Source organism: Canis lupus, chromosome 12 (assembly GCF_048164855.1).
Source record: "Canis lupus baileyi chromosome 12, mCanLup2.hap1, whole genome shotgun sequence".
Lineage (NCBI taxonomy): Eukaryota > Metazoa > Chordata > Mammalia > Carnivora > Canidae > Canis > Canis lupus.
Window position 1 is genome coordinate 15,606,114 of NC_132849.1, and position 18,543 is coordinate 15,624,656.

The following is an 18,543-nucleotide window of genomic DNA, read 5'->3' on the forward strand; positions in this document are numbered from 1 at the left end:
ATTTTCTACCTTTTTATAAATCACCACAAGACATTGTTGTTGCCTATTTATTTCATTTGTGGTTGCCTATTTATTTCATTTCATATGAAATATAGAATATACAAGTATATATAAAAAGGTATTTGTGTATGTGTATATATGTATCTGTGTATATTATACACACTCCTTGAATGTATATTATCCACACATACATATACACACAGACACAGATTTTAGGTGCCTTCATTCTTTCCTATAGTTCTGTACTATGTTAGATTGTTTTATGTGAGCCTAAAAAATCATTAGTATTTCCTGAGGTCTACTGGGATTTGTTCTTTCTTTTTTTTTTCCTGCATTGATTGCAAAAAGTAGATTCTCATTTTTATTGAGATTCCCTTTGTTTTTATCTATTATCTCCCATATTTTGATCTCTTAATATATTCACAATCATTTTCAAGTCCTTTCTGCACTAATTCCAATATCTGAATTCTCTGTAAAACAATTTTCTTGTCTGTTTTTTCTCTCAACTTTTACTTTTTTCTGCTTGACAAATTTTGTAATTTTTGATTATGTACTGGATATTGTAAATTTAAAAAAATCATAGGGACTGAGGATGCTGTTATTTTCCAACCAGAGGATTTGCCCTTTCCTCAGTTAATCATATAAAGTAGCTGATCACTTCAGTCATGTCAGGAATTTTAGTAGGTCAGCAATAGAGTGGAGCTGTAGTGAACTAATTAATTAAACTTCTGATTTTTTCTGATTTGTGGCCTCCCTGGATTTTTGCTTTAAGCCTGACAGATCTTGGATTCTTCAGTAAGTAAATACAGTGAGATATTCAGTTTAGTCTTTCAGATATTTGAGTTCAGCTCTTTCAGCTCTCAGCCCTTGCAGCTTTAGAATAATTTAAAATTTTTTTTAAAAGGGGGAAAAAAGTATCAGAAAAAAAAAGTATGGCAAATGTAAGAGGAGCCCAAGTATGTATTCACTATAGTTATACTTTCTTAATGGAAATTTGTTGCATAAGGACTCAAATATTGCAAGTGATTTCACTTTTCCTGGCTCAGCCCAAGTGCTTCTTGGGGATGGCACTACTGGGTTTTTTTTTTTATTGTGAGTCTGGAGTATGTCCTCTGCTTTAAAAGTTTTCTCCCTCAGGCAGTAGTTATTTAGCTTCCTGCCTTTTTTTTTTTTTTGGCTTTCTCCCTCATTGAGTTTCAAAATTTGGTAAATGTCTTGAGGAGGAGACCTGAGGTTATGGGCCCCTCTGTCTAATGGGACTTGATTTGTTATCAGTGCCATGAATTGTGAAGGAGACTTCACTCTGCTTTTCCGACTCAGTTCTTCATTCTCCTATACTGTCCTGATACTAAGAAAATGTCCTGTGGGGAGAATTGGCTTGGCATTCTGCTAGATTTCACTCCATCATGTCAGCCCATGATTTCATCAAAAGCTCTGGTGATTTCTCTTTCCCAGTGGTGTATGTCTGCCTACACTCAGTCCCTGACCATAATCTCCAAAATGCCCCTCTCTAGCATATTAGATGATACTGTTTCTTCATTGCTTCCATAGCTCTGTAATTTCTTTTAACTCTGATTTTTATAATTTATTTAATTTTATTTGCTTGTTGCAGCAGGAATGATGATGACCTATGGTGACGTACTACCTCCTACCTGGAAGTGGAAGTCCTATTGAGATTACCTTTAATTTTAATGATTACTAGCTTCCTACTTAGAGTTCTTACATTTTTTATTACATTTACTATTAGGTATTTGATGTTTGTGATCATATTATAAATGGCATATTTTTAGCCAAAAAAAGGTAGTGGATTTTTAAAAAATTTTATATCATATCTGGCAAGTTTCCTAAAAACTTATTTATATTCTAATGAGCTATGTTTAGATTGTTTTGGATTTTCTTTGTACTTAATTATATCAAATATGAACAGGACAATATTTCTACCTTTCTACCTCTTGTTTCTTTTTTTTTTTTTTTTTTTTTTTTTTTTTTTTTACCTCTTGTTTCTTTTTCCTGACTGCTAAATACCATTTAAGACCTTAACTAAAGTTGAACAGAAATGGTAAGAATTGGCATCCTTATTTTGTTACTAATCTCACAGTGAACATTTTCTGTGTTTCAGTATAAATAAGATGGATGGTCACTGTAAAGTTTTTTGTGGTTTCCCATTGCTGTGAGTTTTCATCTACGTAATTACTGAGTTTTATCAAATGCTTTATTTGACTATGCTTAATATGTTTTCTCCTTTATTTTATTGGTATAGTGAATCATATTGATTGACTTTTGAGTGTTAACTCACCTTGCATTCCAGGAGTAAACCATCTTGGTAGGAATTCACATACATACAACATTTCGTTTTGGATTTTGTTTAGGATTCTTGCTTTCATATTCATAAAGGAGATGGTCTATCTTCTTTTCTCCTAATTGTCTTTTTTAGTTAGTTAATAGTAGGCAGAGGGTAGAAATTCAAAAGTTCTTCTGTTTTATGATATAACTGTTAATCTAAAATAATGTTACTCTATTTAAAAAATAACCTTTTATTATATTTTATTTTTATTTATTTTATTTATTTGAGAGAGAGTAAGTGTGTGAGCAGGGGGAGGGGCAGATGGAGAGAGAGAGAGAGAATCTCAAGCAAAGTTCAAGCCTATGACCTGAGCCCGAATTGAGTCACATGCTTAAATAACTGAGCCATCCAGATACCTCAGTAACTTCTTATTTTTGAGTAATTTTAGATCTACAGAAAAGATACAAAAATAATACAGTTCCCTATACCCATCTCCCTGCTTGTCCTGTTAACATCTACATTACCATAGTGTACATTTGTCAAAATTAAGAAGCCAACATCTGTATGTTACTATTAATTACACTCCAGATTTTATTTATGTTTCACATTTTTTACACCAATAGCCTTTTTTTTGTTCCAAGACCCAATATATATCACCATTCCCTTTAGTTAGCTGTCAGGTCTCTTTAATATCCTCTTATCAGTGATAGTTAATTCCTCATTCCTTCCTTGTTTTTCATGATTTTGACAGTTTTGAGGAATATTGGTCAGATATTCTGTTGAATGTCCCTCAGTCTGGGTTTGACTGATGTTTTTCTCGTGACTGACTGGAATTATGGATTTTGGCAAAGAATATCATAAAAAGGAAATCCCCACCTCTTTATATCATAGCAGAGATTATGTGACATCCACATGACAACATTGGTGATGTGAACCTTCATCACTTGAATAATATAGTGTTTGCTATGTTTCTCCACTGTAACGTTACTATTTATCCCTCTTTATTTCTCTGTTCTTTGGAATCTAGTTAAAAAGTCCAGCCCATACTCAAGGGAAAAGGGATTAATCTTCACCTCCTTGAATGGGGAGTTATCACATATTTTTTGGAATTCTTTTGTAAACAAGATTTGTCTCCTTTCATTTTTTATTTATTCAATCATTTATTCTGTTTTACTATCGTCTGAAATCTTAATATATGATTATAGTCTTACAAACCTCTGGTTCTTCCCACTGACAACTTTTTGAGGCAAGTCTTCATTTCTTATCTACTTTTGTACACTCTATGCATTTAGCATAGTCCCTTAATTTATAGTAGGCTTCTAGTAGTTTCTTAAAAATGATTATATTTTTTACTTCCAACTGAAAAGTACCATTTCCTCAGCAAAATTTATACTAACATTCTGAATTGAAATTTCAAGTAGATTTTAAAATGAATAAACTCCTGCATGATTGCAGTATAATAAGTATTTAAGATAGCAAAGGGTACTGCAGAAATAACCATTTGAGATTGATGTATCTCCACAAAATATTCCTTGAAGCTACCTTTGGAAAGAGATTACAGTATTTGATAAGCCATGGATATGACCTGTTGTGTCTTTTTTCTTTTTTGTTCAGATCATCAGAGGGGATTAAGGCCCCATTTTCTGCCTTCCCTGGAAAATTGTCATCTGATGCAGTCACTCAGATAACAACAGAAAGTCCAGGAAAAACCATGTTTTCATCTGAGATTTTTATTAATACCAAAGATCGTGGACTTGCAATTTCAGAGCCCAGTACCCAGAAGCTGGGCAAAGGTCCTGTGAAGTTTGCCTCATCATCTTCAGTCCAGCAGATTACTCATCCTCATGGCACAGATGGTGAGAGAATGTGATTACATTTTAGATCATATTACCAACTTTTATATGTAATGATCTCAGAAATTTGTGAGGAGGTCTTTCTAGTCAGAAAACCTAATTTTAATTTTAAACATTAGGATCCACATGATTCTATCTATGTTTTTGTATACATAGCTAAGAAAGGAATGTGATCATGTTTTTTATTTAATTTCTAGTGGAGTTAACAATTTATGTGGAACTCATGCTTGTGTTTGACCTATTTTTATCTTATAATACTTAATGAATTAGTTCTTGAAAACTTAAAGACTATGGAGGTCTGGTTTTAGGTGGGCAGGTGAATTATTGTTATCTTGTATTATATTAAATGTTACATATTGTAAGAAATAGATGCAAAATTATGTAATTGTGCAAACATGATACCAGTCTGTTTCTTGCTTATAAAACCATGACCCAAGGACCCAGGCAGACTGAAGCTCTCCTGTCTTCAGAACACAGAATCCACAATTACTTCCGATTCACCATCACAGTCAACTAGAAGGGACAAAAAAAAGTATAGAGAAGCACACGTGCTAGGCCTAGAAGTGGTTCAGATCACTTTCTATTAGCTAGGAAATGGTTTAGCTGTGATTTTAAGAATAAAGAAGTAGATTTTTATGAATAACTAGCAGTCTCTACCCTAAGATCTACATTTAGAGTGTTCCTATGCTATTGTGACAGTTGTATTTCAATTGTGCTTATACTATGTAACATTCAAAATAGAGCATGTTATTTTCTTTTTCAGAACAGTAACAGGAAAATTAATAATTAAGTTCCCATTCCTTCCTCAAATGAGAGTGGGAACTTTAAATTACTAATTTTAAAGAATTTAATAGTTTGCACAAGTCTACTCAAAATATTATTTTCAGTTTTCCTCCTTATGCAAAAAAAGGTTATCTGTCTTTAGGTAAAGACGGGATATACCTACATATATAAAGAAAATTTCTTGGTTCAGCATTTAACTTTGACTGAATTTAATTAGTTTATTTGTTTATCCTTTTTTTTTTTAAGATTTTATTTATTTATTCATGAGAGACACACAGAGAGAGAGGCAGAGACACAGGCAGAGGGAGAAGTAGACTCCATGCAGGGAACCCGATGTGGGACTCGATCCTGGGACTCCAGGACCACACCCTGGACCGAAGGCAGTCGCTAAACCGCTGAGCCACCCAGGCATCCCCTGAATGAATTTAATTTAAACGAATACATTTGTATGTTAAGATGGTTATAATTCTTATACATTTTTATGGTGAAATTAAAAAAACCCAAATCTAAAGTTCACAAGTATCACAAAGAACATCTTTATATGTCAGTTACCTAGTGCCATACTGATACTGTAAAACCACCTCAAAAATCTCAGTGCTTTGTGAAAACAGACGTTTGCCTTTTTTCACTCAGGGGTTTTGTTGGTCATTTGGAGTTGGGCTGTTTTATATGCCTTGTTCTGATGCCACCCAGATGTCCCAAAATATTATTATTATTTTTTAAGATTTTATTTATTTATTCATGAGAGACACAGAGAGAAAGAGGCAGAGACGTAGGCAGAGGGAGAAGCAGGCTCCATGCAGGGAGCCCGATGTGGGACTTGATCCCGGACTCCAGGATCATGCCCTGAGCCAAAGGCAGCTGCTCAACCACTGAGCCACCCAGATGTACCCCAAAATATTATTTTTAATACTGTGTATTAAAAAGTAAAATTTTGTGATTTTTTTTGTATGAAAACATTTTAACTAACAAAGAATAGTAAGTTAAACACATGACTGTTCAATACTCAGAATTAACAAATTCAGACTAATATACTATATGTATATATTTGGTTCTATTTCAAAAGTTTTATAAATTTTTCAAAAGTTTATAAATTTTATAGTTGTTTTCTTTCTCTAGTCTTCTTTTTTTCCTTTCCCAAGAATAGTATTTGCTGTGTAGTCACTTCTTCCCCCATAGGAGTCAGTCCAAAGTAACTTTAGTATTGCATCTAAACATAAAGTTGTAAAGAATTTTGAAAAGCCATTTATCTGTTTCAGAATTCTCTATTTCTATATGTCAGCCATTCTTGCTCTGTGGGTCCATTGTAATTCTGCTCAATTATTATTGTTTTTTTTTTGCAGCCTTTCAATTAAGTGGTAAATTTAACCAATACTATCAAGCTTAATATACAACTGGTAGAGGAAGAAAATTAATAAATCAATATTCTAACAATGACTACTATATGACCAAAAAGAACTGAAGGCTGCACCCTATTTTTTTTGTTGTTTAAAATTTCCCCTTGTATACACTTACTACTTTGAAACAGACATTTTAGAAAATATTTTAGCAGCTAGTATTTTTTAAAACAAACTATAAATGATATATTTTTTTCACTCTCTAGTCAGAGAATTTACCTGAGGTGGGGCAGCAGGGAAAATGGATATGCTATAAACAGGAAAATCTTTATTCACTGAATTCTTTATAATTGAAAATTTAACTCTGCTTTAAATTTTCAACATTATGAGAAGGGTTAAATACATTTAATCTATAGTAAAGCCCTATAAAATGTAAAGACAGGAAATAAAATGAATGTTTTGTTATAAATGCAAAGTAGAAACACTGAATTCCATACTATACATAGCATATGTAGACAGCTATGTAAACACATAAGCCAGAGGGAAAGGACACATAGGAAATATATTAAAATATTAATAATAGTTATCTTCGAGTGGTAAGACTATCTTTTTTACTTTTATGTATTTCTTTTTTTTTAATATTGAGGATAATTAGCATGTCTACATAATTGAGTATTTTAACTTCTAAGTATGATATATCCATTTTTCTATTTTTTTTAATTTTACTCATCAACATTTTGCAGTTTTCAGTAAAGAAATCTTTCCTTACATGTACTCATTAGGTATTTGATATATTTTTTATTTGTTTCATGACATTGTAAACGGTATTTTTTCCTATGCGGTTTTTGCTGGTGTGTAGAAATATATATTAGCATGGAATAGATTGCTAAAAAACTCACCTCAGTGAGGCCTACCCTACCATCTGTTTAAATGGCATCCTGCCCCGATTTCTCCAATAGTTTTACTAATACCCCTCAGCACATTCTAATTGTCTTTTTCATATAATTGTGACTTATTAAAATACTAATTTATTCATTTAATATGTTAGTTGTTTCCTGTATACCTCCTTCCTCTAGAATGCTAGCTCTTCTTAAAGGCAGGGATATTTTTCTATTTTAGTTCACTGATATATCCCAAGAATCTTTTTTTTTTTTATTTCGAAGTTTATTTATTTATTTATTTATTTATTTATTTATTTATTTATTTAAGTAATCTCCACATTTCCAATAGCTCGAACTTACAACGCCAAGATCAAGTTACATGTTCTTCTAATTCAATCAGCCAGGCACCCTGATATATTCCAAGAATCTTACACATTGCTTGGCACATGAAAGGCACTCAATATTTATTTAGTGAATTAATAAATGTTTTATTATTAATTGTTCTGATTTTTATCTCCTTAGCCCAGCCTTCACTGTTGCCGTATAAACCTCCTGGTAGTACAAAGATGTACTATGTTCCAGAATTAAGACAAATTCCTCCATCTTTGGATTCCAAATCAGACACTACCGTTGAGAGCTCACACTCAGGTACTCTGCATAAATTATTCAGAATTTTATTTTTTGAAATTTTATTTGTGAATTGGCTGGTTGATTCTAGAAGGACATAATAAAAGCTCAGTGATATTTAATCCTTCAGTAAAGTATGGATCCACTCATGCCTCAGTCTCTGGTTCAGAAAAGTGAGTTTTTTGGCAAGATGTATTATGTATATGTAAACATTTAATAAGTATTTAATGAAGAAAATTATATGGATAATGGTTTAGATTAGTGGACTCCATTTTAGACAAAGGTTTCCAAGTTTTTTCTGTTCACAGTGCCTATGGAGTTTTTTCTCCTCATTATGTAGAATACATAAAAACACAAGAAGTGTTTTTTCAAACAGCTGTAAGTTATTAAGATATAAATACTTATTGTTTTGATCTAACAACTTAATGCTTTTAGTTTTGGGTTTTGAAAGAAAATATCTTACTTTGTTCATAACTAACCATAGTTACTTACTAATGAGATCTGTGCAGGTGTTAAAGCACTTCTCAAACTCTGAGATGAAATTTTACACAACCGCAGTTATTTGCAGCTTTTACTGTAGAAACTGTCAAAAATCTAGCTTTGCAAAGATACAGAAGCTTTGAATGTGGCATTATCTCATATTGAAACTTTAAACTACTCTGAGCTAGTAGCTTGTATACTGTATAATAGATACCAATTATCACTGTTGTTTCCTTAGAATTTTTAAATATCCCACCGCACCCTATGAGATCACCACAGGAGAAGTGCAGATTTAGAAAATGATATAGCACCCCATACAGGAACTGAATAAATATTTCCTGTGGGGATTTTAAGATAAGAATACTGAGTTGGTATGGTGTCAGGTTTTGATTTTTGGGATAACATTTTGAGTGGTCCACAAGAGACGACTTGGTTCAGTTTAGATATGAATTTATTTTTCATTATTTGTCAATAGACATCTTTATATGTGTAGAAATTGCACACAAACAACAAATTTTACCTAGTTTTAGGCAGATTTTTTTTTTAACTTTAAGAGGACCAGACAAGTATCTAATGGTAATAACTAAGAGTGCCTGGTATAACTGCTTCTAATTCCCCACTAGGATGCTACTGGAAAAAAAAAAAAAAAAAAAGAACCATAAAAATGCTCAATTCTAGAATTAATTATTAAGTCTATAACCAGGAACTAAAATAAATATCCACTATGTGCAAGGCTATGATTTTAAAAACAAATTAATGGGGATTTATTACTGGGTTGCAAAAGTGGTTCAGTATTTACAAATGAATCAGTGAGATGCAGCACATTAAGAAAACAACAGAACGATGTGATCATTTTCAATAGATGTAGAGAAAACATTTGATAATGTACAGCATCCATTCATGTTAAAAACAAAGTGGGTTTAGAGGGAATATACCTCAACATAATAAAGGACATTAAAAAACCCACAGCTAAGATCATCCTAAATGGGGAAAAGCTTTTCCTCTGGGGTCAGAAACAAGATAGGGATGTCCCACTCTCCCCAATTTAATTCAGCATAGTACTGGAAGTCCTAGCCACAGCAATCAGACAACTAAAAGACATAAAAACCATCCAAATTGGCAAAGAAGCAAAACTTTCACTAAAACAATAAGATACCTTGGAATCAACCTAACCAAAGAGTTGAAAGACTTGTACTCTGAAAAATATAAAACACCAGTGAAAGAAATTGAAGATGACACAAAGAAATGGAAAGCTGTTCCATGCTCATGGATTGGAAGAATAAATGTTATTAAAATGTCTATACTACCCAAAGCTGAAAACTTGTATGGAACCACAAAAAAAACCCAAAATAGCCAAAGCAACCTTGCAAAAGAAAAAGACACATCACAATTCCAGACTTCAAGTTATATTACAAAGCTATAAAAATCAAAACAGTATGGTATTGGCACAAAAATAGCCACAGAAATCAATGGAACAAAATAGAAAACCCAGAAATGAACCCTTAATTACGTGGTCACTTAATCTTTGACAAAGCAGGAAAGAATATCCAATGAGAGAAAGACAATCTTTTCAATAAATGATGTTGGGTACACTGGGCAACAACATGCAAAAGAATGAAACTGAACACTTTCTTAAACCATATACAAAAATAAATTCAAAATAGGTTAAAGACCTAAATGTGAGACATAAAAACCTAGAAATCCTAAAAGGGAACATAGACAGTAATTTTTTTCACATCAGCCATACCACCTTCTCTCTGTATATGTGTTCTGAAGCAAGGGAAGCAAAATAAAAAATAAGTTATTAGGACTATATCAAAATAAAAAAACTTCTGCACAGGGAGGGAATCAAATCACCAAAACTAAAAGGCGACCTATGGAACAGAAGAAGATATTTGCAAATGACATATCTGATAAAGGGTTAGTATCAGAAATATATAAAGAACTCATAAAACAACACTCCAAAAATGAATAGTCCCAATTAAATTGGGCAAAAGACATGAATAGACATTTTTTCAAAGAAGTAAATGCAGGTGGTCAACAGATATATGAAAAGATGCTCAACATCACTAATCATCAGGGAAATACAAATCAAAACTATAATGAGAGATCACACTTTGTCAGAATAGCTAAAATAACAACACAAGAAAAACCTACTCTGTGTTTAGCTTGGTGGTTGGTCCTTGGGTTACAACTGTGAATTAGAGATATGAGTACTTTCTGGAAGCTTATGGTCTAATGGAGTAAAAGACAGATAAACAGGCAATTACAGTACATGCTGTGATGAGGGAAGTAAAAAAGGGTATGGGGGCATATAGGAGAGATACTTAATCTGGAACAGAGGGTACCAGTGAAGGCTCCTTGAAGGAATGAAATGGCAAAGAGATAGGATATGGTATAGGTGGAATTAAAGCCAAGGAACTGTGGGTTTTCTGACCCTGGATTGAAGGAAAAACACACATTTGGGAAACATAAAATTGAGCATAGCTTGAGATGACATGAAAAGGCATTTTTTTCCCAAGGAGGCATACAAATGGCCAACAGACCTATGAAAAAATGCTCCACATTACTCGGCATCAGGGAAATACAAATCAAAACCATAATGAGATACCACCTCACACCTGTCAGAATGGCTAAAATTAGCAACTCAGAAAACAACAGATGTTGGTGAAGATGTAGAGAAAGGGAAGCACTTTGGTGGGAATGCAAACTGGTGCAGCCACTTTGGTAAGCTGAATGGAGCTTCATCAAAAAGTTAAAAATACTGAAGATCACAGATCATCTGAGAACCCCAGGAGGAAGAATTCCAAGACACCTGTTAGATTCTGAGGTTCCGTGTAGCAGAGAGAGCTTTTGGGAAATAAATGAGAGTTTAAATAAAGGAAACAAGTATACTGGTAAAAAATACAACTGCCCTGTGATCCAGCATTCACACTACTCAGTATTTACCCAAAGAATACAAAAATACTAACTTAAAGGGTTTCATGCACCCAGGTATTTATAGCAGCTGTATCTACAATAGCCAAATTAGGGAAACAGCCCAAGTGTCCATCAATTGATGAACAGGTAAAGAAGAGGTGATATAGAGATGCCTGGGTGCATAGTCATGATCTTGGGGTCCTGGGAGGAAGCCCCATGCTGGGCTCCCTGCTCAGCAAGGAGTCTGCTCCTCCCTCTCCCTCTGCCCTTCTCCCCACTTGTGCTCTCTCAAATAAATAAAATCTTTTTTTAAAAAGAAAAGAACTGATACACACACACACAATGGAACATTACTTAGCCATAAAAAGGAATGAAATCTTGCCATTTGCAACAACATGGATGGAGCTAGAGAGTATTATGCTAAGCAAAATAAGTGAGAAAAACAAACTTCAAAAAATAAAATAAAAACACACTTAATGGGGCAGCCTGGGTGGCTCAGTGGTTTAGCACCGCCTTCAGCCCAGGGCGTGACCCTGGAGACCCAGGATCGAGTCCCACGTCAGGCTCCCTGCATGGAGCCTGCTTCTCCCTCTGCCTGTGTTTCTGGCTCTCTCTCTCTGTGTCTCACGAATAAACATATAAAATCTTAAAACACACACACATACTCTTAATGGAAAAAACATATACACAAACATTTAATGGCTACCAGATAGAAAACAATTGAGTAAGAAAACTTTAATCACTCTTTCACTCTCAGCCCCCAGTAGGAAAAAGTGATCACTTTTTAACTTTCAATCCCTGGTTCAGAAGACAGAAAGAATGTGTATACCAGTAAAATACCTGATCAGATATCTCAATACTTTTTGAGGCCTCCAGTGTCCTGCTATATGTCTGTGTCCCTAAGTCTTTCATCTGGCTGAAGACATTAATTTTGAGAAGAATTGGACAGTGATGGGAGGTGAAAATAATTCAGGGATTGTACATTGCATCCTGAGAAAAATTGTCCCTGTAAATAGAGTACATCAATGTATTGGTGAATATATCGATAAGACAGAGATCCAGATTATTTATTTATTTATTTATTTATTTATTTATTTATATTTGTATATATTTTTTCACCCTTTAGATTGTAGTTTTCATGTTCTCTGAGTGGGGGAGTTGACAATAGGAAAATCCTCTCTTAAACTAGTAGAGCTACTCTAGATGAAAGCCTAGGAATTGTTCTAATAGCTGTTGTCAATTAATATGTCATGCATCTTTAGATAATGAGAAGAATCCAGTTAGTGTTTGGGGCCAAGGGCAAGTCATATACCACTGGTTGCAAATATTTGGACCAAATAGATTTTTCCTTAACTGAGAATGAATAAACATTTGAATTAATGAAATCTGTAAAATATAAACAAGGCAAAGGTAACAGCCCCCCAGAAAGAGATGGGTTAGAATTTACTTATTATGCCTAGTAACATTCTTTTTTTTTTTTTTTTTTTTTTTTTAACATTCTTAAGTAGAACAAGATCCTATGTATATTAGACAGTAATTTCTGAGATGTCTTTTTTGGTAAGTCATTTTATACCTCATACCAGTACTCATTATAGACATTCAAATACTTACACATTAATAATCACTGTATAGTTGCAAAAAGCCATGGGGAGAAAACTAGCTGGGATCTTTTAAAGAAAGTGGAGTTACAGCAGAGAAAATGGTGTAGTAAAGACCTAAGAATTCACCCCTTGATAGAAGCAACAAAAACAATTGGCAAAACTTCAGAAAATGTATCCAAAACTCTGGAGATTAACCAAAGGTTTATAGCAACCCAATGAACATTTATTTAAGAGAAATGGCTAAATCTTGCTAAGAACAATAAGCTTTGTGGCATTTAACTTCCACTAGTCCCATCTCTATACTCAGCTCAGTAATAACCTTGAAAAATATCAGCCTGCTTTCCCAGGACTGGAGGGAGTAAAACAGGGCCACACTTGTTTCAAACTTCATTCCCCCCAAATTGTCAGTATTTGATCTGTCTGGTAGTTCCCTGGAAGATGCCATTCAAGAAACTTGTCTTTATTTAATCTCACTCAGAGCTATCCAGTGTTAAAAGTCTGAGTGTGTGTGTGTGTGTGTGTGTATGTGTGTAGTTGTGTGTAGGTGAACATGGGGTGTTTTTCAAGAACATTTACAGGCAAGTGTTTTAATGTTATAATGCTGAAATGATAGATAACAATTGAGGCAAACAATAGACTAACCCAAAGCTTAAAGGTAAATCCACGGAAGATGTCCATAGATGTATTGAAAAACTTTGACCTATTCCTGGGGCTCCAGAAGACTGTTTACATGCATATAGGCCTATGTTATTCTCAGGAAAGACCCGAAAATGCCACACCCTTTATCTCTGGTTGTGCTTGAGTCTCTGTGCAAGAAGAAAAGGAAGGCTAAGGCAGAGTTGACAACTGCCTGGCTGAAAGTTGAAGGCATGCCCTGATATGCAGGCAAAGCCCCTTTGTTAATCTTCCAGATTTACTTGTCTTAGGTGTTTAAGGAAATCTTTGTTTAGGCATTAACTGACCACTAAACTACTTGAATTAGAAACTTCAGTAGATTTTATAAAATACATTCAAAGAAGTTACTTAAAAAAAAAAAAACAACATAAAGCAAGAACAGCAAACTTTAAGGAGTGGATGGAATCTGATTTCTGAAATTACCATATCTTGTTATTTAGGATGCTAACTTTTCAACAAAAAATTACAAGCTACAAAATTAAAAACCAAAAAATGTGGTTCATACACAAGAAAATGGCAGTTTAGGAATTGTCTCTGGGGAATACTAGATGTTGGACTCACTACACAAAGACTTAATTAGCTATTTTAAATAATATTCAAAGAACTGAATGAAACCATATCTAAAGAACTAAAGAAGGGTACCTGAGTGGTTCAGTTAGTTAAGGGTCCGACTCTTGATTTTGGCTCAAGTTGTGTTCTCAGGGTCATGAGATCAAGCCCAGCATAAGTCTCTGCATTGGGTGGGGAGCCTGCTTAAGATTCTGTCTCTCCTTCTCCCTCTCCCTTTGCCCCCTACCCCAGCTCCTGTGCTTGCTCACGTGCTCACTCTCTGAAAAAATAAATTAGTAAAAATAACTGAAATAGAATGGTGTCTTAACAAAATAGAGAATATCAATGAAAAAAGTATCTTAACCAAATAGTATCAATGAAAATAGAGTCTTAACCAAATAGAGAATATCAATGAAAAGTTAATTACAAAAAGACATCCAAATAGAAATTTGGGAGTTGGAAAGCACAATAAATAGAATTTAAAATTCACTAGGAAAGCTCAGGATCAGATTTGAGCAGGCAGAAGAATCAGCGAACTTGAAGATATGCCAATTGACATTATTCAGTATGAAAAACACAAAAGCACAGAATTTCAAAATCCCATGGGATACCATCAGGAGTACTGTTTTACAAACAGGATGGGAATTTAGAAGGAGAGACAATGAGACTGAAAAAATATTTGGAGAAGTAATGACCAAAAACTTCCCAAATGTATGGTTACTATTAATCTATATATCTGATAAGCTGAAGGAAACTGAAACAGGATAAACTTAAAGAGATCCATAATTAGACACATCATAATTAAACTGTTAAAAGACAAAGATAATGTTGAAACCAGCAAGAGAGAAGTAATTCATTTTGGGAAAGGGATTCTCAATAAGATTAATAGCTGATATCTCATCAGAAACTTTGGAGGCCAAAGACATTGCAATGATGTATTCAAAGAGCTGAAAGAAAAATTATGAACCAATATGTCTGTATCTAGCAGAACTACCCTTCAAAAATGAAGGAGAAAATAAGACATTCTCAGATAGTTTATTGCTAGCAAACTGACCTATGGGAAATACTAAAGGGATTCTTCAGGATGAAATGAGTGGACACTACCAGTAACTTGAATCCATGTTAAAAAAAATAAACAGCACTGGTAAAGATAACTACACAGGTAAATATTAAAAAAAACAAACAGCATAAATGTGTCTTTGTAATTCTATTTTCTTTCATTCGACTTTAAAGACAAATAGGTAAAAACAATAATAAATCCCTTGTACAAAAATGTATAAAGATAGAACTTGTGAAAATAATAGCATAAAGAGGGGAGGAGACAGGTTTTTGTATACTGTTGAAATTGGTATTCAAATAGATTGTTAATTTATATTAAAATGTGAATGGTAATATCCAAACAACTACTAAGAAAATAACTTAAAAATATATAGTAAAAGACTCACCACAGGAATTAAAATGCTCTACTAGTAAATATTTATTTAACACAATATTATTTAATACAGTAATATTTATTTAATAAATATTTATTTAATATTTATTAGTAGAGGAATCAAAGAACAAAAAAGACAGTACTAGAGAAGTACAAAAACAGAGGAGCTAAACACATTATGTGTTACTATATTAAATGTAAATGAGTTATGCTCCCATTAAAAAGGCAGATTGACAAGGTAGATAAAAAGACATGGTCCAACTGTATGCTTTCTACAAAAAAAAAGTTTCTTTAGTTTCAAAGACAAGCTGATGAGAGTTAAAGGATCTAAAAGGATATGCCATGTAAACAGTAACCAAAGAAGACTAGAATGTTATTAGACACAATAGACTTTAAGATTTATTAGTAAAGATGAAGGTCATTTTGTAATGATTAAAGTGTCAATTGATGAGGAAAATAATTATAAATATATATGCACCTAACAACAGCGTCCTGAATACATAAAGAAAACTGACAAATATTTTTAAATGACACTTTTAAAGAGAGAATTACACAATTCAAACCAGTAGTAAAGGTCACATATTATATAATACCATTTATATGAAATGTCCAGAACAAGCAAATCCATATAGACAAAAAGTAGATCACTGATTGCCAGCAGCTGTTGGGGAGAAGGAAATGGAGTGATTGCTTATATATGTATAGAGTTTCTTTTTGTGGGTGACAAGAATGTCCTGGAATTAAATAGCAGTAGTGGTTATAAATATACTAAAAAGTACTCATTTGTACACTTGTTAAATTGATGGATTTTATGTTATTTGAATTACATTTCAATTTTTAAGAAGGGAGGGACCAGGGACCTTCCAGGAGGATGGCAGAGTAGGAGACTTCTACTCACCTCATCCCACGGATACACCAGATAATACATCAGTGTAAATAATCCAGGAAATAACCCAAACACAGAGCAGACTCTCCACAGCCAATCATAGAAGAAGCCACATGAAAAATGTTAGGAATGGCAAAGACTCAGCCAGGAGCTAAGCTTACCCATAAGACTGACTGTCGGAGGAAGGGACACCACAAGCATGGAGAAGGGAGAGGAGCAGACCCCACACCAGGCACCAGGCATGGGGGACCCACACAGGGAAGATAAATCCCCATAACATTTGGCTTAAAACTTCTTGGGTTTTTATAATCACTGTGGCTTAACACAAGGAATTTTAAAAATAATCAGGCTCTAATCCGGGATAGCCAGAGGGCAATAGAAAACTCAGTTCCCGCTTTTAAATGAACAGCACAACAGCCCTTCTGAGATACAGTATAGAAGCAGTAGGGGGAAAAAAAAAAAAGAAGAAGCAGTAGGGAGAAATGCCTGGAGGTTTTATTAATCTCAGGTGTGCAGTAGGAACAAGGATCTGTAGATTTCTCCAAGAACAAAAGAGCCAGTGCCATTTTTCTTCCTCTTCCTCACCCCCAATCCTAGATACATGCATGTTTGCTGGAGGAAGCACACTCTTCACCTAGCTTTGTTAATAAGATGCCCCACTCTCATGTACCCCTGTGGGTTTGTGCCATCCAAACTGCTCTCGGCAGTTCTCCAAAAGGCTCCGGGTCTTCTCCCACAAGCATACCAGCGCATACCAGCTTTGCTAACAGTGTGCCCTGCCCCCACATTCAGATTTGCTCCTTCTGACCCATATTGGCAAGAATCCATCCAAAGTGTCACCAGAAGCAAGACATTGTGCAAGTAGCCCCAACAGTGACCAGGACCACTCCAAGGTGACCTGAGTAGAGATGAAGATAAATACACATAATAAGAGTTCAGCTGTGGCCTGGGAGCAGATATCTGGCAATGCTCACCAACAAAAGCCTCTCAGAAAACACAGGGAAAGCACCATGCAACTACAGCTCTAACAAACCTCTAGTCTTACCCAGTTCAACCACAAGGTAGCCCCAGACTGACCCACTACAGGCAAAGAGACCCATTGTAGCTGACTGGACTAAAGGCAAACGTGGCTTAACCACAGTAGTAGGACACATGCAGGAGATACCCCTGAAGCACCCAGTTTCCGGTGAATAGGGACATTGCATTGCATGGCACTACAGGACCTCTTCTTCATAAGGCCACTACTTTGAAGAACAGGAGATGTAGCTGACTTTTCTAACACAGAGAAACACAGAAAAAATGAGATAGAGGACTATGTCCCAAATCAAAGAATAGGATAAAATCACAGCAAGAGGGGATCCCTGGGTGGCTTAGCGGTTTAATGCCTGCCTTTGGCCCAGGGCACGATCCTGGAGTCCCAGGATCGAGTACCGGGTCGGGCTCCCGGCATGGAGCCTGCTTCTCCCTCCTCCTGTGTCTCTGCCTCTGTCTCTCTCTCTCTCTCTCTCTCTCTCTCTCTCTGTCTATCATAAACAAATAAATAAATCTTAAGAAAAAAATCACAGCAAGAGAGCTAAACAAAATGGAGATAAGCAGTATGCATGATAGAAAATGTAAAGTAATGGTAATAAAGATATTCGCTGGACTTGAGAAAAGAGTGGCAGATCTCAATGAGATCCTCAACAAAGAAAATATAAAAAGGAATCGATCATTGATGAAGAACTCAATAACTGAAATTTAAAATACACCGGAGAGAATACATAGTAGACTAGAGAACACAGAAGAATTGATCAGTGAGCTAGAAGACAGAGTAATAGAAAGCAATCAAGCTGAACAGGATATAGGAAAAAAAGTCAACGAGAATAGGCTAGGGGAACCTAGTGATGCTATTAAGCATAATAACATTCACATTACATTATAGGGCTCCCAGAGGGAGGAGAAAGGGAGCAGAAAATTTATTCAAAGAATTAATGGCTGAAAACTTCTCGAATCTGGGGAAGAAAACAGAAATCCAGATCCTAAATGTAAGAAATAACAAAATAGGTATTTATTGGGGAAATTATATAATTCAAAAACTTATGGACCCAAGGACATATTTGTTAAGCAATATGACAGCAAAGAGACATTTTCACAAATGCACAGGAACTTGAAAACATACTCTGCCTTCATACTTTCTGTTTAATTAAGTTTAAAATTTTAATTCCAAAAAAAAATATTTTAATTCCAGTGTAACAAA

The 18,543-nt window shown here is 34.5% G+C and overlaps 1 protein-coding gene across 1 annotated transcript in view; it reads left to right on the plus strand.

The window, feature by feature from the left end:
• Window positions 1–18,543, plus strand: part of ALMS1 (ALMS1 centrosome and basal body associated protein) — a 215,786-nt gene that overhangs the window by 124,693 nt on the left and 72,550 nt on the right. The window contains exons 13-14 of the mRNA XM_072769843.1: window positions 3,899–4,140; window positions 7,661–7,786. Of these exons, the coding sequence (XP_072625944.1) occupies window positions 3,899–4,140; window positions 7,661–7,786 (368 nt within the window). The remainder of the gene's footprint in view (window positions 1–3,898; window positions 4,141–7,660; window positions 7,787–18,543) is intronic.